Raw genomic sequence first — 26,373 nt, forward strand, 5'->3', positions numbered from 1 at the left:
ATATTTTTATAACATGAATAGCACAGAAAAGTGCACAGGGTTTCAGAAGGCCATTTAGTCCCTCCTCTCCCAGTTCAATGTCACATGTTCTCAGTTGTTCCTTTTTCTCAGGGCTGAAGTACTGGGAATTTTCTCTGTGCATAGACATTTATTTTCACAGTCCCCCAGAAATCTGTTCCAGCATCCAAAAATTCTTACTATTTGGAACTTTTCCTTGACATCAAATCAAATATCTCCTGATGTAATGTAAGCTGATTATATTTGCCCTAACCTCAGTGCTGGCAAAGAAGAGTTCATTAATCATGTGTTTTGCAGCTACCTTTTCTCCAGCTGAAGCCAGCTGTACATCACCTTGGGGTCATTTTCCCTAGACTAAGCAACCCAGATTTTTTCAGTGCACAGGGCATGTAGACATCTGAGCATTCTTGTTATTCCCCTGGAACCTTCTATAATGAGTCCATAGATCTCAGGCAAATAAAGCATCAACCTGGACCTAGCTCTACAGGTGAGACCTTCCCAGTGCTGATTAGAACTGAGATGATTTGAAATGTTTTAGCAATGAGCCTCCACTTAGTAGATCACAATACAATTATGCCACTTTAAAATCAGCATAATATCATTGACTCAGCTTCAGCTGTAAGCATTTTAAAGAATGATCCTCAGTCTAAGTTGTTCTCAAACATCAAACTATCACATTGCTATTATTATGTCTTTTGGTGAGATACAGCTCTCTACAACAAGGAACAAAAGTTATTGGACAACACTGTCTGGAATGCTCTGGGAGTCAGAAGGGATGTGTTTCACAGGAAAATGTGAATATGGACTCTTCTAAAAGCCCCCTTTGCTAGAGAAATATATGACTTCTTCTGAAGCAATGAATATTTACAGTAAAGTAAAAATACCTTAGCATGTATTTTCAGTTAATTATTGCAAACACTTTGTGTTTTGTCATTGGTTGTCAGAAAGAGCATCAGTCTTCTCATTGCAAGAGAGTTAAAAAAAAAAAAAAAGCAGAATCCCTGTACTTAGTTTCTTACAAGCTACAGTACTTTTTATGTTGTAATTTCAATCCTGTGCTCTGTGAAATGAAATAAAATTGTTAACAGTCATATTCTGAGGGACATCTAGAAATAATTAGGTAGCTTTGGAATGTTGCCTTCCATACCAACAAAACATTGTCACTTAAATTAATGCTTCTAGGAATGCCTCAGGAGTACTATGCACAGCATGGATAACTTCAGATTATGTAAAATAATGATGCCTTATGGAAACCTTTTTTAGTTATTTCTATCTCAAACTACAGTAAAAAAACAGTGAGATATCGTCCTTCAAATCCATCAAATTAGTAGTAATTGGATGTTTTCCTGTATGAGAAAAACTGAGAATTGCAAGGCCAGTCTGCAAAAGATCTGTGGCAGAATGGGGCACATCCAATGAATCCTGGTCTGAAAGGTGCAGAGCCACTGCTGATTTAAAGAACTGAAGAACAAAATGTGACTATTAAGCTACATAGGACATGCCATGCAATATTAGGTTCAGGTACTTACTGTTTTGAAGGTATACAGATGAAAGAGGCTTGTTTTAAGGAGAGCAGGAAAGCCATCAAATGTCAAGAGTGCTGCCTCTGTGCACCTCCTACTAAACTCAAGGCAAAAATAAAGCTTCCCATTCATCTCATAAGTTGTCTATAACAGTGATCCTCAGAGTCCTTTAATAAATTGCTGCCAACTTTCATGGCTTTTCATGGACGACTGGGCATTCTTTATCTCAAACTTTTAACTGAAAATATGTTTTTTGACCATTTCACAGACACCAGTGGATTGTGGACTATAATTGTGGAGTCATTAAGACAAGGAGACAGAGATGACAAAGATCTTGCAGTCTCCGTGGGTATAAAAGGCAAAATTAAATTCAAGTTTGAACAGATGTGTCACAATGTTGGCATTTTCACATACTTATACTAGCAATATGGACAAGATAACTTCTAGGGCTTAGCATCAAATAAGAAAAATGCTTAGCATTTATAGCTACAGTTCAGTTTGTATTAGGTAGGTTTATTTTCTTTGTATACAGAAATAACTTTACTGATCATTTCAAGACATTTGATTCAAAATCTGGTGCAGACTAGTCTTTTTTTCCCCTGCTATTTTTGCCTGTTGATTGATGGCTGTTTCAATTATTTCATACAATCAGTTGTAGTAATTAGTTTTTCCTGCAATATTAAGCATCCAGTCACTAAACCACTACTAAATCCAGACAAAAGGAAGACTATATGATATTTGACCCTGACATATACATGCGGGCAGAATGTCCCAGTGGTTTTACTGGGAAAAGAACCGTGAACTGCAACTGGAGAAGCAGGATAGAAAAGACAGAGCCCAGGAGGAAGAAGGTGAAGCTGCTCACAGACACAAGGAGGACCTTAGAGGGGTAATGGACTGGTCTGCAGGCAAGGAATGGTCTGAAATATCTCAGCAAGACAGTAATTTTCTCCCTTGTGATTTCACTGCTTGATTCCACCTACTGACCAAGAACAGCATTGGGTGTCAAAGTCAGTGTTTTGAAAGAGAACATGTGGGAAAGTCATAAGCTGAATAAATATGTGGATACGCCTTGTAGAGTTCATGGCACAACAGACAATAAAAATAAAAAAGCAAGATAGCTGGTCTTCCAATTTTAAAAAAAGTTAATTATTTGGGAAATTAAAACTTTAATACATAAGTATCATACGACTATTTAAAGTGCAAACCCAATGGATACATGTTTTTAAGCACTATATTAGAAATTTCATTTGTTCGTGGAGTTTCCACTCAATGTTCTATTAACATCTTCCATTAAACATTATCTATAGCTATTAATTTATCTGTCTCTTGTCAGATGGTTATGGTAACTTTTTCTTTCTGCAACTGCATTTCCTACCACACTTTAATGAAAAATAGGTGTAAAGGACATCAGGTTAACCTAATTTTTCTACAGCTATGATGAGAAGCCAAACAAAAAATTATTTGATAGATGGTGTAAGTCTTGATAAACTACTATTAGTGATTATAAGACCGTCCCTTATTTCAAAGTACTGCAAGTGTCACTAAGATTTCATACTGGACATGGGAGAATTGGATTTTTCAGTGTTCCCAGGCAGCTGTCCTGAAACAAGATTTCTGTTGGAAAAGTATTGCGCTGATGAACCAGAAATACTGCTCTGTAATCTGACTGTGTTCATCAGATTTACTAATGACATATTCTGGAGAATACTTACATATCTTTACCCAGATCCATACAGGATCCCACACATAAATTATACTCCCTTGTTTATCCATATGGAATCACCCCCTTCTAGCTTGAACACCATTTTCCTTTTAAGCTATTAATATTGTAGACTAAGTCTAGATTTGTTTCCACAGGGAGCAATCTTATAGCTCCGTATTGGGAAAGGGGACATTTCTTATTACAGATATTTGTCACCTGTTCAGATCATGAAGCGACACAGCATTTCAGCAATGTCCTAAATTTTGTAATGAAGCAGGAAGCCCTTGATGAAGTTCACAGCTACACAGGAATTAGATGATCTTTCCTGTTAAGATTATTGAGGGAACAGAGGTTTTTGTGGGACTGGAGCAGTGTCTAGCATATGAATAAGTGGGAAGTTACTTTGAGGACTTGTGTTAAAAAAATGAAAACAAATAACGTGGAAGGACTACACTTCTATGTGAATTTGTTGTGAAGGGTTAAGACATCATGAGTAATGTTTCATCACAAGAAAGAAAATTAAATTAAGAAATACTGCTCTAAAGAAAATATAGAACAAAAAAGTTGATGTTTGCTAAATGGAAAAGACTAGTAGTCTTATTCAAAGATATTTTCAAAAAGTTGCTTCAAAAGAAATTATACAAAAAATTCATCAAAGACCTGAATTCTCCCTTTTTTTTCTTAATATATTTTTTTAGCTTTTCCTAATGAACACAAATTCTAATTGAAGTCAGAAAAGACACTTGTTTTGATTGCATTAGGAAGTAACTCTTGTCTTAAATATACACAATTCCTTTAGATACCAATATGAGTTCTGTATGAAAACATGTAAAAATCAGTGGTGCAGGCCAGGGAAGAGAATTTAGATGCAAAAAACCCCAAAACTAAGTGAATATGAAATATATTCCTACCAGTAGTTCAGGGAAAAAAAGAAGGGGAAAAAAAGACAGCACTGATTCATGAGCTAGATAAGGAATATAAATTTAACTGTGCAAACCTTTCCTCATTAATTGAGGGTAGTCTCCTTTTCCAGACAAAGTTAGGTAGCAATGTAACAGAAGGATGTAGTCAGAGTACACACCAAAAAATATTTTCAAGTTTCTACACTGCTTATTTACAAACAGCAATATCAGTGATACACAATAAACATTCAAATACTCAATACATGTTGAATAAACATCATCATTAGTACTCTAAAGGAATCAGTTAGGTCCACTCTATAAATTAATTTAAATTTTTAAAAGTCTTTAAGCAACTTACCAGCTTACTAACCAAACTTGGTTATATCACACTTCAGTTTGGCCTAAAGCACATTTGATTATCCTTCTGGTTTAAGTACAAGAGGGAAGATAATTCATTAATAATACACTGATTACCATTTATCTTAAGTCTGTGGCATGTTCCAGTTACTTTTGTTATCCCAGCAACTGATACCAGAGGATATGCCCAAATTAAATTTTAAATAATCACACTGCCAAAAGGAAGACCTCATCATCCTAGCAAATTTTGTTTAGAAGAGGAAGGAATGGAGAGTAAACTGAAACACACGAGATTTTGGTTAATTCAAAGACACCAATTGTTTCTCAATACACACGGTGAATTTTCAGTTCCACAGCTCTGAAACAGCAGGAGCACATGCACCTTGGGTTGAGCTTTCTGTAGCTTGGAGTGCATGAGGATTTATGAGACACTGCTGAAATTCACTGTTTGCAAAGGCTTAGGTGGGCCAGCTAAGGCAAGCTGATGCTCACTTAAGTTATCTGAAGGTCTTTTACAAGTCCGCCTTCAGATGCTCACAAGTTTCACATGCAAGTGAATTGAAATTCTGACTTAAAATACCAGGAAATTGACTCATTCATTGTCTTATGCTCCAAGATCTCTTCTAGGAGATGATATGGAATAGCTAAAAATTTGCTGTGATTGCAGCATTCCCCCTGCATTTATTGTATAAATACTCTTTTTCTTGACCCCTCTCCTAAAAATTTTTTGGTTGGCATACAAAAGGTCAGAGTTAGAAGTGCTGAGGAATTGTTGAAACATCAGATCTGGCAGCCAGGCACAAGAGCTGCCTTGGCTTGCACCAGCAGAGAGAGATTAGAGGATCTAAGAGAGTTGCTACTTTTTCCTGGGTGATAACTTTTTGTTTTCTGAGTCTCAGTAAAGCTTCACAGGTGTCAAACTTTTTCTGAATCCTGTTTTTTCAGATCTAATTCAGAGGATATTCTACACTGTACTGGATCTTTTATTAATATTATGGGGAGGCTTTTCCTTAAAAAAAACAAACAAACAAGCAAACAAGCAAACAATCAAACAAACATCCAGGCTCAGTAGTTTTTATAAATGGTCCCTCCTTCTCAGTGTCATTAACAAAACCATAATTTGTAGAGTTTGGTTGGTATTGTTCTAAAGGTATTTTCCCATGGTTTTAAAGTACTGTAGAGTTCATGTGACTGAGTCACTCAACATTAGACAGAAGATACCTGTTTTAACTTGGAAGACCTCAAGGTTAAGAGAAAGGACAAAGACTGAGGGTGCTGGAAGTCCAGGGTCCCTATGTCTCTAACTGGATCATGGAAACAGTCTAAGTGTATCACCAAGGCTTTGTAGCTATGCTTTGGGTGAAGAATACTCCTGAATCTGCATTTGCTTAAATCAATATGAAGGCTGTCTTTCTGTATTGGTGTCAACCTTTAGCTTGCTAACAGGATTACTTTCACAACAACATAAATTTAACTAGTAGGTGGTTAATATCTTTCTTTCAAAAGATTCTTGCTTTTCTTGTTTTTTTTTAACATAGAGATCAACAGCTGCAAGACAACTTTACTAATTTTAGATTATACTGTTAGGAAGGCTTTGGGTTTGTTACTTTTATTTTCGTTTTGTCTTCTGTTATATAGTAATAATTATTGAAGCAGAAAAACCCGAACACTCCAATTTTGAAATATATATATTCCTTTATGAATAGGAGATTCTAAGATTGTTAAGGTACACCATCACCCAGATGGTTTTAGAAGAGCCAGTATGTACCTAACTGTGGAGATGAATGAAACCTTGGCATAAGCAGCTTTACTGAAGCTTTTATTGCTTTACAAAGCAGGCTTCTTTTTTTTTTGCTTGTTTGTTTGTTTAAGGTTGGGTTTTTTTGGGGGTGGGGGAGAGGTTGTGGTTTATAACATCTTTGAAATAAACCTGCTTAACAAGCTCAATTCTCACGATGCCTGAAAGCTCCAATGAAACTCCAATTGACTTTAATTTAGTTCATATTTTGGCAGGAAAGGAGAAAAGCCTGGGAGAATGACCTTTACTTATTCCCTAGAGTGCAAACAATTGAGAGATAGATATGAACAGATCCACATTCTCTGTAGGAGACTTTCTCTCCTCTCAGTGTGTGATATGTTATGAATCTGTAACCCGCACTGGTGTCAATAGTAATTATGTTCTTGCACTGGGAAGGAATGAAATTCTAAATTGGTAACTCTTCATAAAATCTTATTACAACATTTCTGTAGGCCACTGTTCAATGCAGTGGGTTAATAAGCATTAGTCAAATTCCTGCTAGGGCAGGAATCCAGTAGCATTGATATTGGTAAAATGTTTAATAGAAACTTGTTTTTTAATTACTTTCCAAAGAGAAAAGAGTGTAGCTAATATATATGTTTTGTTAAAAAAATCTTTTTTATTGTAGCTCTCTGTTACTTATTTTTTGTCACTGAATATCACCAGATGTGAGGAAAATGCATCACTGTATATGTTAATGTAAGGTATAAAAATGTGAGGAAAATGTGAGGAAATAATTTAAACCATTGGAAAAACAAAACTTTCATATAAAGAGCAAGGTGAGAGAATACAGATCTGCATTGCTAAGCCTTTCAGGAAATGTATGGGCAATCTTCATTTTACCCCATAATGAAGAATGCATTATGTTATAGCTTTATGATTATATGATTATATGCCACTTCTTAAATAAAACTATTTTCTTCCCCATGTTATTAATACTGGTTTATACAGTTTTTCTAGTGCTATCTATTATTCAGTATATGCTAGAAAGAATCCAAGAAAGTCTTTTATATAAAATGACATGGCATGCTAATGTTGCTCGATACATTTACAAATAAATCACCCCTATCTGCAACACTATTCTTTGGATCTCAGACAGCCTTACAGGGGACTGAGACATACCTCAGCAGAATTTTAATTTCTCTAGGTCCCAAGAAGCTGACCTCTCCACAGCATGTCTCATTGGCATAAGCAAACTCATGTTCTAAAGTTAAGAAACAATCACAGCTCTAATATTGCTAATGACTTAGACAATACCTTGCAGGTATCTCTATTGACAGAGAAAACCGACTATGAACGCGCATACCAAAACCATGCAGACTGCGAGGCTGCACTCAATGCATTGCTAGGTCTTTTCTCTGCTTTTGCAGTTCAACAGGCTCCTGATCACAGGAATACCCCAATTCTGCCAGCTCCCAGGCAGCTGCAGAGCCAGCAGTGAGTCACTGGAATGCAGAACCCGAGATCCCTCCCTCTCCACGCTGCACCACAGAAGCCAAAGAGATTGTCAGCTGAGGTGGAAATTGCACTTCCCCTCCTCGTAAGCAGAACCACGGAAAAGATACGGGTAAAGAATTTATGCACCCACACATTCACACATTTGCTCTTGATACTCCTTTCTAGTAAACACTAGGGAGAAAAATAGAAATCAGACACTTCTGTGGCATGGAAAATCACAAAATGAAGTTTTCAGAGCACACATCAGTATTTGTTTTGTGATGCTGATACGTTATAGCATACTCCTTGCTATAGTAGTCCTTATGCCACAGGTAAGTGGCCCAAATATCACCTGGGATGAAGTATTTCCCCCTTTCTATTTTATCAGGTTTTTACATGTGTTAACAGTACTGATATGAGTATGTGTCTATATTTTGGAGTTGCTAGAGAGTAGCTAATCCTGACAAGGTAGAATCAGCACAAGCAGAACACACATAATCATCTAAAACACCTATGTTTTGTATCATTATTATTTCCATCATGCTCTTCAGCGGGCATATAAAATTAAAAGATCAATTTTCAGAAACTCTTGTAATCGATTTATAAATAAATTAAGCTTTACAGCTTTTTTTCGGTTTGCATTCATGATTATTCCACTCAAGACCACAGCTTTATTATGGCTAGATCAGATACCATATTGTAAAATCTATTTAAAAATGTTATTTTGAATGAGCTTGATAAGCATTAAATGGGGTAAAAAAATTGTTTTGTTGCAAGCCAGAAAGAATGCATACTTGATTAAATATCAAAGACCAAAATTTACAAAATAATACCATGAGAACAGAAGCAAATTTAGCTTACAAGCATTAAGGGAAGACATGATTAAACTGATTACTATGCACAGCATTAGTCATTGTTACTATACAATTCTGCTGTCTGCTAAGTATCTAATCTACAACAGAAGTAAGATATTTTAGCCATCAGGTTAACATATAACAACTGGCACAAAATAATTACTGCAAATGAAATTGAGAAGTGTGATGGAATTTTCATGTATTTATACATATATATAGGAAGAAAGTGTTCTCCAGATATATAATCTCAACATAATAGAGCTCTTTGTTAGTCAACCTATCAGACATACATTAAACTCTTGTATAGTTTCTTCTTGCTGCTGTTTCTATCAGAGCTTAAAAAAATTGAAATACTAAGGATGAATGAATGCTGGTCAGACATTTAATTTTTGCTACTAAATTCTAAGAAATGAATGGCATGTTGATTTTCTGTGAAAATAATGTCTCTCATAGCTGTAGTTACTTCAGGAGGAGGGTAATCGAATATAGGAGGTGAGTAATAGAATATATTTACAATAAAGTTGTTGTATACAGGTTCATATACAGTAAATGTAAACATAACCTAGTTCAAATAATTGATTTTCCTTTTGAGTGGCCTCACTTAGTCACCTCAATATGCATGTGAAGGGTTTTGTAGAAATTGTAACTGATGTTTCCATTCAAGTGAGATCAAAACAAGATTCTTAATCTGTTTTCCTGCAGCAGTGATGATCTAAGGGTGGTGATCCAAAGCCCAAACTCACTCAGAGGAAAAAGAACTTATCTCACAACTCATTTAACTATATTTTGGGTGTAAGTGCGCAGAAGCAAACAAGGTTATTTTCTGTTTTCCTTGTCCCTGGACCCTACACAAAGGTAGGCAATGGCCATTACCTTGCCAGTTCATGCCACCTTCTTTGCCTCCTGGCTATCATGAACTGATACATCACAGGGGAGAGAGGGAGAAATGCTCTGTTGGAATGGGTCTGCAATAATTTCTGACTATTTCCTCTAAGCCAGTCAGTATTTCCAAGTAAGGAGGTTCTGGTTTCAAAAGAGAAGATTGAAAGAAACAAGACACCAGTTAAATGTTTAAGACAGATTTTCTCATCAAGGCTAGATTGCCTTGGGTGAAAGGGTCCTCTTTGGATACTTTCTTGAAATAGAATATATGGTACATGTTGTCTTGAGGAATTTAAGTCATAAATGACACAAGTGCTAGGAATTATTCAATTCATATCTAAATTGCCAGGATTAAATATGAAAGGGGAAATAAGACAATTTTGTGCTGTTTCTGACTACTGTTTTTTTCCCCTGTTTGAGTATCTGACAGCCTCTCTCAATATGAATCACATACTGGGGCTGAAGGTCGAGGACTGAAAGAGCTACTCATTTTAACCTTCCTGCCTTCTCCTACAGTCAGATTGAAACATAAGTAACAGTTTATTCACATTTTCTACTTATTTCCAATGTTATCAAATTCCAAATGCCAGATATTTTTACTTTATTTGTATTAAATGCTCCCCTATGCTGTAATGGCACCATTTGTACCACATAAGGAGTAAAGTGTTACAAATCATGCAAGTCAAGAATCTAAAACTCAATAGCTGGATCTACTTGAGCCAGCTGGTGAAACTGATGTAGTTCCCTACATAATTTTACACTGTAAAATTACCAGATCTTTAATGGAGGAAACAAATTTTCAAATGAGATTAAGTTCATTCTTTATTTCTTACATTTGCAGTGTAAAAAATCACACCAGGAACTGATATTATAAGGCACTTTACAATACAAAGAGAAATACATGCATATATTATAGACTATTTTTTATGTTATATATAATTAATATTCAAGATTTCAGAAAACAAAATTCAGATAGAGATGTAAACTCAATATGAGTAGTAAATTTAAAATATCTAATTCCATTAAAAGTGAATTTGTTATGCACTCTTTCCAGCTCTTTTTGTTACTATTTGAAAGGAAAAACTGCATAATATAGAACAATAAGGAATTTCTATGTGGGAGGTTTTATTTTAATTTAGAAATACTAAGGATACTAAGGCCTGTAATAACAAAAAAAAAAAAAGGGGGGGGAGGATGTGAAAAGGTTTTGCATATATGCAAAATGGAGCTGTACTAACAAATGCATTGTTGTATACGTTAATGTCAGGTATAAAAATGTTCTAAATAAAACATTTGTTTTCATACTGGACAGCTTAAAATCTAGCTATTGACTTTTCCTGATAACTAAGGCTATCACTATCATTCACTGAAAGCAACTTCTTATTAGCAGAGTTTCCAAAATTAAAAAGAAACAGGATTTAATTACATTGTTTGATCCTTTACACTGTTTGTTATTATTCATACACAGTTATGTATCATTCAAAATCCATGCCAGTTGGTTACTTACCCTTAGCTCAATGTGCAGTCACATTAGATTACCTTCAGGTTTTTGTTTTGGCTTTTTTTGAATTCACTATAATTGGACATTTTACATAGACTGTACTCTCAATTCATTTATATTTAGCACTATATTGAAATACACTTGTCATTGTTAACCAGCATCCAACAATTATGATAATTTGACATACCATTCTGAAAGTTATATTGAATTTTCTGTTCTTATAGACACTAATTGCATATTTGAAATGATGGATCTTGTTCTCTCAGAAGCATGCATCTGGATCCCTTATTTATCATAACTTGAGACAGAGGTATGACCTTATTTCTTCCATTTCTTAGGTTTTGAGAAATGCATAAACAGTGCAAACAAACATAAATCATGTTCCATCAACTAACTGTTATAAAACCATTTACTTGGAAACGGGGTAATTCTGTCCTATTTCCTGCCCAATAAGTTAGTGCTTAAGAAACTCAGGTGGAATAGAGAAATTGTACTGAATTACCTCATACTTGAAATAATATGCCATATTTGGCATGATTATTAAGCTTCTGTATATGCCTGGGAAGCCACAGGGATGTGTTATTTAGCCTTTTCACCTGAAAACATTTCCATCTTGTCTTCGTGCACATCCCTGTGCCATTTTACAAACCTCCCCTCCAATCCCAGGTGGGATCTTTGACTCCTATTCATTTGCAACACTTCTGCTGTCAGAAATGTGTTGTGGGAGATAACAAATGAGTGACATTGAAAAGAATCCCATCTGTGCAATTAAACATACACAGTTCATCCAGAACCTGCTGCACATCAGCGGCACTACTCCTCACAGCTCTGGCTCTGGCACAGGAGGGGAACACCACCAAGTGCCATGTACATCCAGGAAACTGAGCTCCCAAAAGGTTCCCCTGCTCTGCAGAGCTCTGAATCCTCCCTTGCCATCGGGTGCACATTTAATAAACACATATTCATTGTGAATGAATGACAGCTCAGAGACTTACAGTACTCGCAACAACTATAAACAACTTTTTCATTTTTTTTTTTGTGAGAGGAGGATGAGGAGAAACTGTGCTTCAAGAATTGCTGAAAATAAGAAGTTTTTCATATATATGTTAATTCATGAAAAAGTGCTGATGGACTGAAATCTGATCTCCATTACCCCCAGTACACATGGGAGCTTAACCTGGAATCCTTTGATTAGAGAAAACATTTGTTTTGAACCCCAGAATTTCAAGCAGAGAACTATTTGAATTACTGTTGCTGTTAGTTTAATAAGCATCAGTAACATACTATTTTCAACCCTTAATAATTAAGTTTTGCTGGCACTTCCATGTAACCATCATGCTGAGTAATATCTCACTGAAGACTAGACATATGGAGGTGTATGGAATGGTGGAGCAGATACTTTAAATTTTCATCATGACATCTCTAACCATGTTTTTAAAAAGCCTACGTGAATTAAGGAAAGTATGCTTTGAAGAACTTTCTGCAATTTTTATTTAGCTTAGAGATATAGTTATTTAGCATTTCAAATAAGCCATGAAGTGCAGAAAATGGCCAGTAGCAGCTAAATCCTGGAAAGCAGAATTTTAAGTAGGTTTTCTTTAGTTAGAAAACTTAAGGAAATGTTCAGTTACTTGCAGTTACCAAGAAGGGTAATGAACATTTATAGGTCTTTAAAAGCATGTCATGTCACAAAATCCATATTAACAGACTCATTGGAAAGACATCTTCTGTATTCAGTGACTTCTGCATTATGAAGTCTGCAAGCAGTTCTGAGATTCCCCACACTTTTAAGCAGGTGGCAGTGTAGGTTAAAGAGACATAGATTTTTCCTGCAGCTGACAGAAATCATGCTTTCCTATTTTCCCATTTATCTCCACTTAAGGTAAAAATATACAGCACTGTTATTGGGTTCCTATCTAGATGGGAACCTGCATGAACTCTGAAATGCACATCTTTGTTAACTCAACAGTATTCCATTATTTCCAGATGCAGCTTTGTGAGCTTTATTTCTCAGAATGAGACACTGCAGTAAGAGACATAATTTAACCTCTCTTCTTTAATATGACAGTAGGAAGACTTGTCTTTTGAAGGGGTTAGGTGATGTTACAGTGCAGTGATTCAGCATCAGTGCTCAGTGTCTAATGATAAACTTTGATAGTTTTAATAAAAACAAATACAGTGTCCTTCCTTATACTGGACCTTAATTTATGTCACTGACACTGACTCGGCAGCTAAGGAAATAAGGAATTTAATTTACATTTGCAACTTTGGGTTGCCCTTTCAGTTATTTCGATCATTTGTGCATAAAATGTTGCATTATCTAGTGTTTGTGCCTAAGGATCACTAATAATGTTGATTTTAATATCTTTGACAGCAACATGGATGATGGGATGGAGTGCATCCTCTGCAAGCCTAAGGATGACACTCAGCTGTGTGGTGTGGTAAGCAGGCTAGAGGGAAGGGATGCCATCCAGAAGGTTCTTGAGAGGTGGGGCCACATGAACCTTGTGAAATCCAACAAGACCAAGAACAAGGTCCTGCATCAGTGCAATCCCAAGCACAAATACTGGCTCAGCAGAGAATGGATTGAGAGCAACCCTCAGGGAAAGGACTCGGAGGTGTTGGCAGACAGGCAGCTGGACATGAGCTGGCAATGTGTGCTTGCAGCCCAGAAATGCTAACACCTCCTGTTACTGCTCCAAAAGCAGCATGGCCAGCAGATCGAGGGAGGTGATTCTCCCCCTCTGCTTTGTAAGACCCCTCCTGGAGTGCTGTGTCCAGGTTCAGGGGGTCAGCCTGAACAAGAAGGACATTGACTTGTTGGGGCAAGTCCAGAGGGAGCCATAAAGATGATCAGAGAGATGGAGCACTTTTCTTATGAGAGAGTTGGGGTTGTTCAGCCTGGAGAAGAGAAGGCTCCAGGGAGATCTTATCTTCCAGTCCCTAAAGGGAGCTTACAAGAGAGCTGGAGAGGGACATTTTGAAAGAACATGTAGTGATAGATCTTAAACTGAAAGAGGGCAGGTTTAGATTAGATATTAGGAATAAATTCTTTACTGTGAGGGTGGTGAGGTACTGCAAAACGTTGCCCAGAGAGGTTGTGGACACCCCACTTCTGGATGTGTTCAAGGTCAGGCTAGGTGGAGCTTTGAGCAACCTGGTCTAGTGAAAGGTGTCCATGCCCATGGCAGGGAGGTTGGAACTAGATGATATCTAAGGTCCCTTCCAACCACAACAATTCTATGATTTTCTATGTTTTTTAATTTTATATACTCTATTTAATTTCTATTTTTTGAGATACATCCTACCTTATTAAAATAAAATCAACAAACAAAATGCAACAGCTGAGTTCATTTAATGAACAGTATGTAGCTTTGATCTCTTGCTAAGGTGTGAACAGAACAAGTCTTTTTCAGAAGCAATTTTTTTTTTTAGATTACTAGACACATGGTAATAGTAGTTGTCATGAAGCTGTAGGTTTTTTACTTGGAGATAGGAAAAATGTGTGTGTGTGCAATTACTCTTGTGGAAATGAAGCAGTGTTCAGGTGGATTAGTTCTGTGGCTTAGTTCTGTGGATTAGCCGGACTTGAAAAATATAGATGAACCTGAAACTGAAGAAAGAACAATAGTTCCTTTTACTTTGGGAGTGCAGGATGGGTAAAAATCCCAACTTTTTGCAGGAATTGATTACCACACTGTTGAAAGTTGTTCATGTTCAGGTGGAACTTGTGCATCAGCTTCTGTCTCCTGCCTCTCCTAGCGGCTGGCAGCACCGGCAAGAACCTGGCACCTTTCTCTCGACGCGAGCCCCGCGCAGCCCCGCGCAGTGCTGAGGGAAGAGCCGCAGCCCGCGCAGCCCCGCGCAGTGCTGAGGGAAGGGCCGCAGCCCCGCGCAGCCCCGCGCAGCCCCGCGCAGTGCTGAGGGAAGGGCCGCAGCCCCGCGCAGCCCCGCGCAGTGCTGAGGGAAGGGCCGCAGCCCCGCGCAGCCCCGCGCAGTGCTGAGGGAAGGGCCGCAGCCCGCGCAGCTCCGCGCAGTGCTGAGGGAAGGGCCGCAGCCCGCGCAGCCCCGCGCAGCCCCGCGGGCGGCGAGCGGCGGCGGCTCCCGCCCGCGCCGCGCCAGCGCCCCCAGCGGCGGGAGCGCGCACTCGCACCGCGCCCCGCTGGCGGCGCCGCTCCGCGGCCCCACGCGCGACAAGCGCGCCGCCGACACCCCCACCGCACTCGCGCAGCCCCGCTGGCGCGGAGCCCCGGCAGCGCCCCGCACCAGCGCGCCGCTGGCAGGCAGGCACCCACGGCCCGCAGCTCCCGCCCGCCCCCCGCCCCCGGCACCGCGCCCCGCGCACGCCCCGGGCGCCCCGCGCCCCCCCGCCCGCCGCATGCGCAGCGCGGGCGCGGAGCTGTCCGAGCGCTGAATCCGGGCGCTCCCGCCCGCCCCGCTGCCCCCCTCCCTCACACCCTGCCGCCCTCCCCGGCAACGCCGACGCTTCCCTCCCTACCCAAAGAGGGGCAAGCACAGCGACCCAGTAGCCCCACCACCGTTCATAAATACTAATTTCCAGCGAAAGGGAAATAAAACATATCGACAACAGAACTGCTCTCAGCGCTGTTCTCTTTTGCCTGATGCTCCTCGCATAGTTGGGTTTTCTCCTTTTCCTTTTTTCCCCCTTTCTTTCAATTTCTTTTCTTCTTTTTGCTTGGTTTTTTTTTTTTTTTTCTTTTTTTTTTTTCTTTTCCCCTTCCATCACCAAAAGCAAGTCGGGGAAACGACTGTGTCTGATACCTTATCTCTTTTGTGCTGACTGCTGGAGATGAGCCTAGGCTTGACCTGACCATGATTCCAAGGACTGGCACTTCTCTTTTACCCCCACTTTGTAGAGATCCAGACCTTCTCTTCTTGATTGTCAAGAAAATTAAATTTTTGCTGAATTTGGAAATCTAGGCAGCAGCAGCTTACTTTTTCCCTGCATCTCTCTGGAATCGTTTCTGGGATATTTCCAAATCATCACAGAAAGCAGGAGGAATGAACCGGCAGCTAGTGAAAATTTTGACAACCTTGTTTGCATTTTTCTTAGAGACAAACCACTTCAGGTAGGTGATACCACTGTGTAATAATATTTGTCAAAAGGTCGTGAGAATCATAACTATAATGATACTACGTCATAATCACCTAGTTTGTTTGCTGTATTTGAGAATGTTTTGTGTTCATTCCATATAGACAATTCCTTTTACACTCAGAGACTCGTTGCTTGGTAACAAACACAAAAAATAATAATCTCAAGTTTGGGTGATCTATTTTCCATTTTCTGATGCAAAAATGTGGGGTTTTTTTCACTGTATAGCAGTACAGCTAGGAACATTTTCTTCAGCTTTTCTTCCTAAATGCAAATTCTCTGCTCCTGGCAAAGGTTGTTAAGGAAGTTGCTTTGGTTCCCTCCTCTTCAATCTTTGGAAATGATTGTATGGTTTTGTCAGGGATGTAGTTATTTGAAATTAGAGAACCAGCCCTCTGATTTTGGGAAAACCCTGGATCAGACTAGTATTGTGTTCACTTAAAGTCCCAATGTTTCTGATTTTTTTTAACATTTTATGAGCTTTTGCTTCAGCTATTGACTTTGTGGTGGAACTAAGCAAACAGGACAGTCTTATTAACCAGAACAGCATTTTAGATGAGATTCATTATTGGACTGAATGCTGCTGTGCATCTGCACGTACAGATGAATCTACACATAGAAGTGTTCTTCTAAGAGTGATGAGGTATACATATAGTGACAGAGTGAAACATGCTCATATTTGTGAGCCTGGGTTCACAACACGACTCATAACTAGTGGGCTCTGAAGGAAAACAGAAGTAATTAGTATATGAACAAGTGCAATATTTTAATTTTCCAGTTTTTATTCTCTTGTCTCAATTATTTCATTATTTGAGTTGGATAGCTCATCTGTTGTGTATTAAATATTAAAAATATTTGCAATGGTACTCTGTCATTGACAAAAGCAAAAGGAAGCAACTGCGTCCTATAAATGGAACCGGAAAAAAATGTGTGGAATCACACCACGAGAATTTACTATCACCTTGCCTTTTAACGATTCTGGCAAATTGTTTATCTTTTGTAGCAAAAGAGGATTTGGTATTTTCTTTTCATTATAGATGAGCACATGTATGTTTGATATTTTCATACTTGGATGTAGATGCATGAAAATACCCCATGAAACACTCCTGAAAGGGAGAGGCTCCCTTTGGGCATATATTTAAACAGTCGTTAAGAAGTCAGAGACAGAATTACTTTCAATGTAGTTCAAAGATACAGTGGAAACAGATACAATGAAATTGGTTATTTAAGACTTAAGATAATGTTTTATTATTAAATCTGTGTCTCTACACACCAAATATGATTGTTTTCATTCTATTTTCTTTTTCCCTGGGGAACAACCATGGGGAACTCCTAAGCTGCCTTCCTCTGCAATATATTATATGTTTGCAATATGTAATGTGCTGTGTACACAGCATTTCACACACATGATATCATACCAGAAGTTTTCTCTTAAATCCTCGAAACAGACGTGTTCAATGAACTTGTATATGAATACCACCTGGTGATACTAAATTTTATTATTCAGTGCTCTTGGAGTGGGGGTGAAACCCCCCTAAGATCAGTTGTGACTGACTCTGGAACCCTTTTTGCCATGTTGGGAAAGAATCCAGACACTGACTAGCATGATTTAAACCTTTTTTGGGTATCATCTTTAAAAAACAATTACATTTTTTTTTCATCTGTATCTTTCCCACCATTAACAAATCCGATATTTTTCACTGTTGCTTGTTAAGTGTTGTTGGCTGTTATTTGGAAGTTTAAGACCACCTTAAACCAGTGTTAACATAACATTTTAACAGCATCCATGCAATTAAAAGAATGATATAAAATAGGTTATCAAAATCACTCTAAGGTGGATCTACACATTAAGGTGAAGAGTAAATTGAATCTTCTAAAGTCTTAAAAATGTAATGAATTTATTTTTAAAGCTAAGACTTTTTCTGAATAGAAAATTGTGTTCATGCATGATACCTGAAACTTGAATTTATTTCTAGAATAAAGTTTTCAGATGAAAGGTAGAGTATGTTGCTCTTTAAAAACATTAATTTCTACCTTCACTGAGTTGAGAAAATTTTATTTAGTTATGTAATTTCTCCATGACTTGAATACAATACAAGCTAAATATTAGCTAATTTTGGATAATAATTTATTTAGGACGACTTTCTGTAAAGAACATGATTCAAGAGCTGGAAAATCCCCCTCACAGACCCTGTCTCCTTCAGATTTTTTGGACAAATTGATGGGAAGGACATCGGGTTATGATGCTAGAATCAGACCAAATTTTAAAGGTAAGTTTTCTAAGACTTCTAATTAATTAATTGATAAAGTTTGGGATAAATTATAGGTTTTGAGGAGTTTTTAATCTCTGGTTTTCCAACAACTTCACTTTTCCAGTGTTATAGTGCCATAGAAAGCAACTGATCCGTCGGGTGGACTAGAAGACAGAGCAGTGTAGGTAATAAGGGTCCAGAGCTTGAAAACCCTCTTTTGACATGAATTGTCAGTGTTCAGCTGTCAGAAAATACTTCTGAAGACCTTACTAATTTAATGTTGTGAATAGGCATATGGGCTTCAGACTAAAACCAAATGAGATGACTTGTTCCTGAAATTTTTAAGCCACAAAGACAATATCATTAAAACTTTCATGCTGAGATACTGTCTTCTTTATAGGAGTGTCTGAAGAAAAAAAAATGTTTTCTTTCAACTTGAAGAAAGTAAAAGCTTCTTCCCCAAGGTAGGGGAAACTCAAGGAATATACAGAGAAGATTTTATCCTGAAAATGCTGAATGAATGATAAGAACAAATGGCTCAAGATCCCTATAAAATATAGAAACTGTATTTTGTTTGCCACTTCCATGACAGACCCCTTTTCTTCCAAAATTTGGCCTGAATTGTGGAACATCATCACCACCATCCCAGCACAAAGAAGGCTGTGTACTGGAAGCTTCTTTTGCAAACATTATTACTCAAAGCAAGTTTTCTGTGCTGTAGCCCTGTAAATCCATAAAGAAGAGAGCACAGAATATCTTGTGGCTTTCTATGAAAGGAGTTGGGAGAGAAGTTTCCATTGCCAACATTTAGCATTTTGGGAGAGTCCTTTAATTCCACCAAAATCATCTCCTCTATGCCAATTTAAAGCTCAGAATAGGTTTTACTTTGAAAACTGATAGAATGCTTTCTCCCTTAACAAATCTCATGACAATGTACATTTGCAACTCATATCTGTTAGCTCTGGCCACTGGAATGCATTTTTTCCTGTATAAAGCCTTTTTAGCAGTACTGTGAAAGTTGATAATGGCTGGAAAAAATAATCATTTCTTAGCCAGTGAATGAACTGTAAGGAGAGAAGAAGCTCACATGTCAATAAGAAAAGTGTTTAATTAAATTTAGATCAAAGATCAGTTTCTTCTCTCTGTTCCACATGTGCAAATTACAAGATTTAGAACAAAGTGCCTTTTTTTGACTGCTTCCTATGCCTGAGCAAGGAGCAAACCAGTATGGATTTCAGATCCAAAGGTTTGAAAGCTGACAAATTAAGAAAACTGAGTCAGTGAAGTCTGAAGTCTTAATTTCAGAGTATTTTTCAAAGCGCTTATTGAGTTCCTGAACTGATGTCCACATCAGCTTATAGTAAGTAATATTGCACTAGACTCTTACAGTCATTTTGCGTATTTGCATGAGTATTACTGAAATTTTAGAGAATGCAAATGAAGGCAGAAATTGCCTGAATTGAGCACAGTATCAATCTTTAAGAACATTTTCCTGCTCTTTAAATGGGGGGTGGGGGGGTTGCACTAAAAAATCTTCATCTCTTGTATCTCAGTAATAAAAAGCAGTAATAGCAAGAGTCCCATGTACATACATGGTTTAGAGACAGCTCTCTGCTGCTCCCCTGTATGTGTCTACAACCATTTCAGGAAAGCACAAAGAGGCAGGTTCATGGCTTTGCTCCCCTGACACTGAAGTATAGAGCAGGTATTGTGTGGTGCACAGTCCTGTGTGGTTCACACTCAGCTTGACAGATACGTCTCACCTCTGAGTCCTGTATTTTGTTTGCATTCCCAAAGTGAAGCTTCTGCCTCTTGACACATATGAGACCCTACTGGGGCTTTCCCAGTAATATCTGCCATAGTTTTGTTTTTGATTTTTTATTAAGTCACACTCCAGAGCAGGATGGTATTTTTTGGTAGTTTGAACTGGTAAATAGATCTTCAATTCTTTCTCATAATTTTGTCTACATGAGTTCTCCCAGAGCTCTCAGTCTTCTGGTGAGGGGCCTGAAAGTTCTCCCTGTTCTTTGCTATGTTCATCTGAATGGTATTTTGGTGCTCAGAGTTTAGAACTAGGAATTAAGCAATGCAGTTTTGAACTTGACATCATCAGTCAAAGCCTTGTCAGCTAATAATTCTGTTTATTAGTCAACATCCATGTTTTAGTTGCCCAAGCCTCATTAATGTTTCAAAAAAAATTAAAAATACTTATTGTTTTGTATTACATGCTTCTTCCTTTTAGAGAATGAGGACAGCTGCCAAGGAGTCAAAATAAATTTATTTTGCTTGAACTTAGTATGATAAAGATTATGTTTTGTGAGTCTTTACTGTGTCCACAATAAATTGTTCTGGTTTTTAGCATTTATATGTATATATATATATATATATATATATATATATATATATATATATATATATAGTTAAGATAATTTTGGGGGTAAGGCCTATTGTACAATACTGATATTCAAAATCATACAAATGGAAGAATGTATGAAATGCTGAATGAGTACCTGATCCATAACACTTTACGCATTTTAAGGAAAGAAATTTTTATCATCAGAGGCTACGAGAGCAATAGTAGGGATAAATAAACTGGGAATCTTCTATCTGGTTTTGATTTTAGTCTGGGGATAATATTTGTTTCAGAAAAGACATTGTGAATCAAGATAGTTTTGCCACTGCCTCTCCTCATAGGGTCTTGAGGGGCAGCTGTTTGAGCAGTGGCTGAGAGGGCGCTTGGTCTGTTCAGCCTGTGGAGGAGGAGGCTGAGGGGAAACCTCCTTGTGGTCAACATCCTCACGAGGGGAAGTGGAGGGGCAGACACTGATCTTTTGTCTCTGGTGACCAGTGACAGGGCCCGAGGGAATGGCCTGAAGCTGTGTCAGGGGAGGTTTAGGTTCAATATTAGAAAAAGATTTTTCACCCAAAGGGTGGTTGTGCACTGGAACAGGCTTCCCTGAGAAGTGTTCACAGCACCAAGCCTGAGAGTTCAAGAAGCATTTGGACAATGCTCTCAAGCACATGGTGGGATTCTCTTGGCCCCTGTGCAGGACCAGGAATTGGGCTTGATGATCCTCATGGTCTCTTCCAACTCAGTTCATTCTGTGATTCTCTGATTCTACTCATGCATTTGTCTATTTTTTTCTGCTTAAGGCCAGTTACACAGCTTTTTCTGAGTCCACTACAGGGATTTTAAAGTGTCAGAAAAGTCTGATTTCATGGAAATTTAACTGAGTAGAACACATTTGTCTTATGCCACTGATTATACAATAATTAAATATACTTTTATGACTAGTTTGAATTACTGGAAAACAGCAGCTCTTAGATTAATTTTTGAAATAAAGGCTGTGCACTCTAAAGAGAGAGGAAAATGCTACTTACTGGAACAAGGAGCTTTATCCAGATAAAGCATTCCTTCATTAGTGACTACTTTTTCCTATCTTGTTCCTGCAAATTAAAAAATTCAAGATAGTGGGAGAGCAACAGGTGGATATGTAAACATTTAGACAACAACAACAGGGGTTCTTTGGTTGTGATTTTTTTTGTGGGTGGTTTGTTTTTGGTTTTGTGCTTTTTTTTTTCCATCAGTACTGTATAATGAAAGATATTTTATCTTTTGTATTGTTCTGTCTTATACAATTATTTGAACGCAGAAAAACATATTTCTTTTTCCTCTTGATTTCAAGTGGATGGATACAAAATGTCCAGACTCTAAGAGGGGATAAGTCCCTGATGAAAAGCCAGAAGGAAGTGCCAGAGTGACAGCTCTCAAAACTGCCCTTCTTTAATCACTCTCAGTTAGATATTTAATGCATAGTTTTTTATCTTCCACTTATCTTTCATTGAATTAGAATAGGCTAATAATTTGTGTAAGGACACAGAGGGGAATACTTCTAAATGTAAATATGAAGACTGCAATCTAGTACTACCTGAAGTCCCTGAGAGTCTTTCTGTTGACAACAAATGTATGCTCATGGTCCTGAGAGTTGATTTGCAGCTTCTTCTTCAATTATAACATCAATGGAACATGGTTTCTGAAATATAATAAAAGGTGAGCTTTGAACAATACATTTTTACTTTATTAATATTAAATTTCTATTTTTTTATAGTAAAACACAAGAGAAGTAATATCTTTTACTTTCCCCAGTGCTCACATTGCTTTCAAAGTTAAATAAAAGCCAGAAATAGCAGTGTAGAGTACCTCAGTTATGAAACTAGCCAAGAATGTGCTTTCTCCTTGCTAGAAACAAGAGATGGTGAAGTGGTACCTTAGCTTAGTGTACATTCAGCTCAGGCTCAAGAGCACTGCATGTAATGCCAGGATACAAGGGATCAATCTAAAACTGAATTACAATATGAGATGTAGGGCTAATGGAGAGCCGACTTGAATTTAACATTTCTGAGCAGGTGTTGATCTTCGGAGGTTACTAAATTCAACTTTTTAACACTTTCATCATCTACCACCACTAAAAATCTAAATGCAATCTAGAAATTATCAGATAGAAAAAACTTCATTATATCTAGGCACTGATATGTCTATTATGCCAAATACTTTAAGTAATAGGCTGGCTGTCATGCCCTGGGTACAGAGCAGGGGAATTGGCCACCAAGAAATGCAGAAGTGAGTTATCTTCAGGTATAGAAAACATTTACAATGACGGTGATAAAGATTTTCTTTGCATTGAATTTCATTCCATGTTTTAAATTCAGTCTTTCTGATTGAATCATTAATTACTAAAGATTATTCTGAGTTTTATGGAATTACATGAAGGTGTGCAGCAATAGTGCCTGTTAATGTTACCCTTATGACTGGATGTGCAATACAGTGTGAATTAACTTGCTCAAAAGCTGCTGTTTTGTTAGTGATGCAGTTTGGAGTGTAGGGCCGTAGTTGTAAAAGATTAGTCTGTGATTACTGCAGTGTAATGCCATTTTCATGCGAGTCTGTGGGTTTATATCTGAATAATAAACACATGGACTAAGTAATTTACTGACAATTAGCCTGACAACTGTTACAGGAAATGGCTTATGCACTTTAATACTTTAACTCCTTGGCAGCAAGGATCAGGTTTTCCCATATGTTCAAACCCATTGCTTACTTATGTGGCCCCTGAATTGACCAGTAATGAAATGTTTAAAAAACATGAATGGAAAACACTGAAGGACATTTAAGGGTGAAATTAGTGGCATCAAGCTTAACAAATAAAAGCAGTTTTCATGCACATGATAAGAGGATCTGTCTGCAAAAGTTGACCCTTATCTAAACTTATAAAAGTTGAAAAACATACCAAAGATAAGTTGTGGGACTGTAGCAATTTGTTCTCCAGTGATTAACAACCTTCCCACTACACTTCAGTTGGTAATAATTACTGGCCCTGAAGTCAGATGTGGTGAATATCCTGTACTGGGCTATTCTTCACAAAGAGCCAAGTTCAAAGTCTCAGAGGGCCAAGTCCAATGGAGGCTCAAATCTTCTTCAGGCAGAGCAGTGTGTAGTAAGAAAGGGCACATTATTGGTGCATTCAAGTTTTAGGGCATGGGATGAGGATTCTTTATAGGAAAAGGGCAACTAATGGGGCACTTTTCAGATCTGGCCAGACCATTACACTCCCTAAATATAGTTGCTTGAGAAGTCCAAGCATATATTATTAGGAAGGTAAGCTTCTGTTTTATTTTCTGTCTCGAAACACATCTAAAACTTTGTAGCGTTTTCAGATAAAGCCATGTACACACACCTCATTGCACAGCAAGATGTTGCATAAGGATACTTACCCACAGGACATGGTATTTATTTGGTTTTGGTTTATTTTCCTTCAACTGCAAAAATGAAGCTAAGGAAATGATGCTCAGTCTCTGCCCTAGGTATGCACTTTTTCAGGCAGAAGGAGCCTTTTAATTGTGTTTGTTTTAAAATTGCTAGGGAAAAAAAAAGGCTGTGGACCTTGCACTTCTTCTTCTCTTACTTTAATTTCAGGTTCTTTCTCAGAACATGAATAGGCTGGATGAGTTGCATGGCTAGTTAGGTTATGTCTAGGTGACTAGACAAATGGGGTCCCTATTAGCTACGCTGCTTGGCTTTTTGCTCATCCCTTGGATGGGCTCTTTCTGAGCTGCCCACAGCCAGTTGCTTCCAAAGCAAGCCAGAAAGTCTGTGAGCATGCAGTAGGGTAAAGCACAAGCTAACCCATGCAGTCTAGCATCTAAGCTGAGGATCAGTCCAGGTCTTCGTTTATATATAAATGTTTAGCCACAGTCATCTGTATTGTATTGGTGTGTTGCCTTTATTCAGAACCATTTATATATAAATGTTTAGCCACAGTCATCTGTATTGTATTGGTGTGTTGCCTTTATTCAGAACCATTTAATTGAGAGATATCAATAGATTTGGCTCTTGTAATGGAATATTCTGCTACTGCACAGACTGCAGGGGGGATTTCTGAAAAACAAATGTCAAAGCAGAGCCAAAGACCTTTCATATCAAAGGAGTAGATATTATTGTTTTGATTATATTCTAATATAAGTGTAATGTTTTTATCACATCCAGTGTTATATTCACACCTAAATTTTCTATGTAGTTGAAGCCAAGGCCATTGGGTCACTTATTAAAGATCTTGTTGTGTTTTGGCTGTTTTAGAAAGCATGCAGTTTATATTTAGAACATATAAAAACATATACATTAAATTCACTATAAGTATATGCATTTATAATCTGCAAATCTCTTTTACACGGTTACTCTCCCTCTCCCTCTCCCTGCTGCCCACACTGCTTTTCATGCAGCCCAGGACAGGGTTTGCTTTCTGGGCTGTGAGCACACATTGCTGGGCCGTGTCCAAGTCTTTCTCCTCAGGGCTGTTTTCCATCCCTTCTCTGCCCAGCCTGAACTGGCATTGCCCCACATACAGGACCTTGCACTTGGCCTGGTTAAGCTTCATGAGGTTCACACAGGCCCACCTCTCAAGGACCCTCAGGATGTTATCCCTGCCCTCCCGTGTGTTGACCACCATCCAGCTGTGTCACAGGAACACTTGTGAGGGTGCACTCAGTCCCACTGTCCATGTTCCTGACAAAGATATTAAAGCAGCACCAGTCCCAATACTGATATGAGCTGTTGGACTTGGACATTGAGCTGTTGACTGCAGCTCTGGCAGGATTGATGAAGGAGGTTCCTGCACCAGAGTCCTTTGTCACCATGCTTGGGCTCCCATCTTTCCTGGTACTCCTCAGGCAGCTCCTGGCTGTGTCACTGGCACCCACGTGAACCAGCAGCAGTAGGTAATGGTTGTACAAGGGTAAGCAGCTCACCTCTCCTGAGAGCACATGGCTCCTCCCTCCATACCTCGTCACCCAGAGTCCCCTTTTCTCAGCTGCACAGGTGGTTACACAGGGACCAGATGGAGCTGCCTTACTCAGTTCCAGCAGCAATCCTGATCTGACAAGTCTTTCTTTTTCATTCTCCAGAGCAGTGAAGTAGTTCTGTGGTGGCACCTCAGCCTTCAGGGGAAGTCCTTTCGTCTTGCAGGTCCTTTCCTGTCCAAACTTCCATTCTTCTTCATTACTGCCCCCCTCTCTCTGTGTGTGTTTTGAGGGGGAGGTGGGAGTGGTTCTTGACTGTAGGTACATATAAATCTCTGATTAAGTAATCTGAAAATGTATGTGACAGTTCAGCTTCCGAATATGCATTTTTGTCTTTCACAGAAATGTGTGATTTTAAGTCTGCAGAGAAGAGCCCCCCAGATGATGCAGACAGGGTGGTACAGGGTCTGGCAGAACTCTAATATGAAGGGTGCACCTTCATATGTATGGCATAAATAATGACCTGTCAATGTCATAAACACCAAGTCCATGATTTAAATTCTAAATTTAAATAGATATATAAATTTAAATTTATAGATATATAAAGGCTCTGATACTGGAAACTGTGCAAGATCTAAGCCATACAGTACACGAGAGAGCAGTGCAATTCACCAAGCATTCAGTTACTTATGAGGGTTAAATAAGAGCAGCCTAGTGGCTTATTTGAACTGTACCAGC

The 26,373-nt window shown here is 38.3% G+C and overlaps 1 protein-coding gene and 1 long non-coding RNA gene across 9 annotated transcripts in view; both read left to right on the forward strand.

The window, feature by feature from the left end:
- LOC146768795 (uncharacterized) overlaps positions 1–14,867 on the forward strand; it is a 182,867-nt gene extending 168,000 nt beyond the window's left edge. Inside the window, exons 2-4 of the long non-coding RNA XR_014956703.1 lie at positions 7,674–7,870; positions 11,202–11,287; positions 13,352–14,867. This is a non-coding gene — a long non-coding RNA (uncharacterized LOC146768795). The remainder of the gene's footprint in view (positions 1–7,673; positions 7,871–11,201; positions 11,288–13,351) is intronic.
- A 563-nt stretch (positions 14,868–15,430) lies between these two features.
- The window catches only part of GLRA2 (glycine receptor alpha 2), a 119,775-nt gene continuing 108,832 nt past the window's right edge, over positions 15,431–26,373 (forward strand). For 2 of the 8 annotated variants that reach the window (XM_077781615.2, XM_077781614.2), the window contains exons 1-2: positions 15,433–16,067; positions 18,295–18,360. In XM_077781615.2, the coding sequence (XP_077637741.1) occupies positions 18,312–18,360 (49 nt within the window). In that variant the 5' untranslated portion in view covers positions 15,433–16,067; positions 18,295–18,311. Of the gene's footprint in view, positions 16,068–18,226; positions 18,361–26,373 lie in introns of those variants that run through there. The other 6 variants (XM_031503770.3, XM_031503768.3, XM_085584905.1 and 3 more) reach the window with 5 other exon arrangements.

Source organism: Lonchura striata, chromosome 1 (assembly GCF_050655825.1).
Source record: "Lonchura striata isolate lonStrDom1 chromosome 1, ASM5065582v1, whole genome shotgun sequence".
Classification (NCBI taxonomy): Eukaryota; Metazoa; Chordata; class Aves; order Passeriformes; family Estrildidae; genus Lonchura; species Lonchura striata.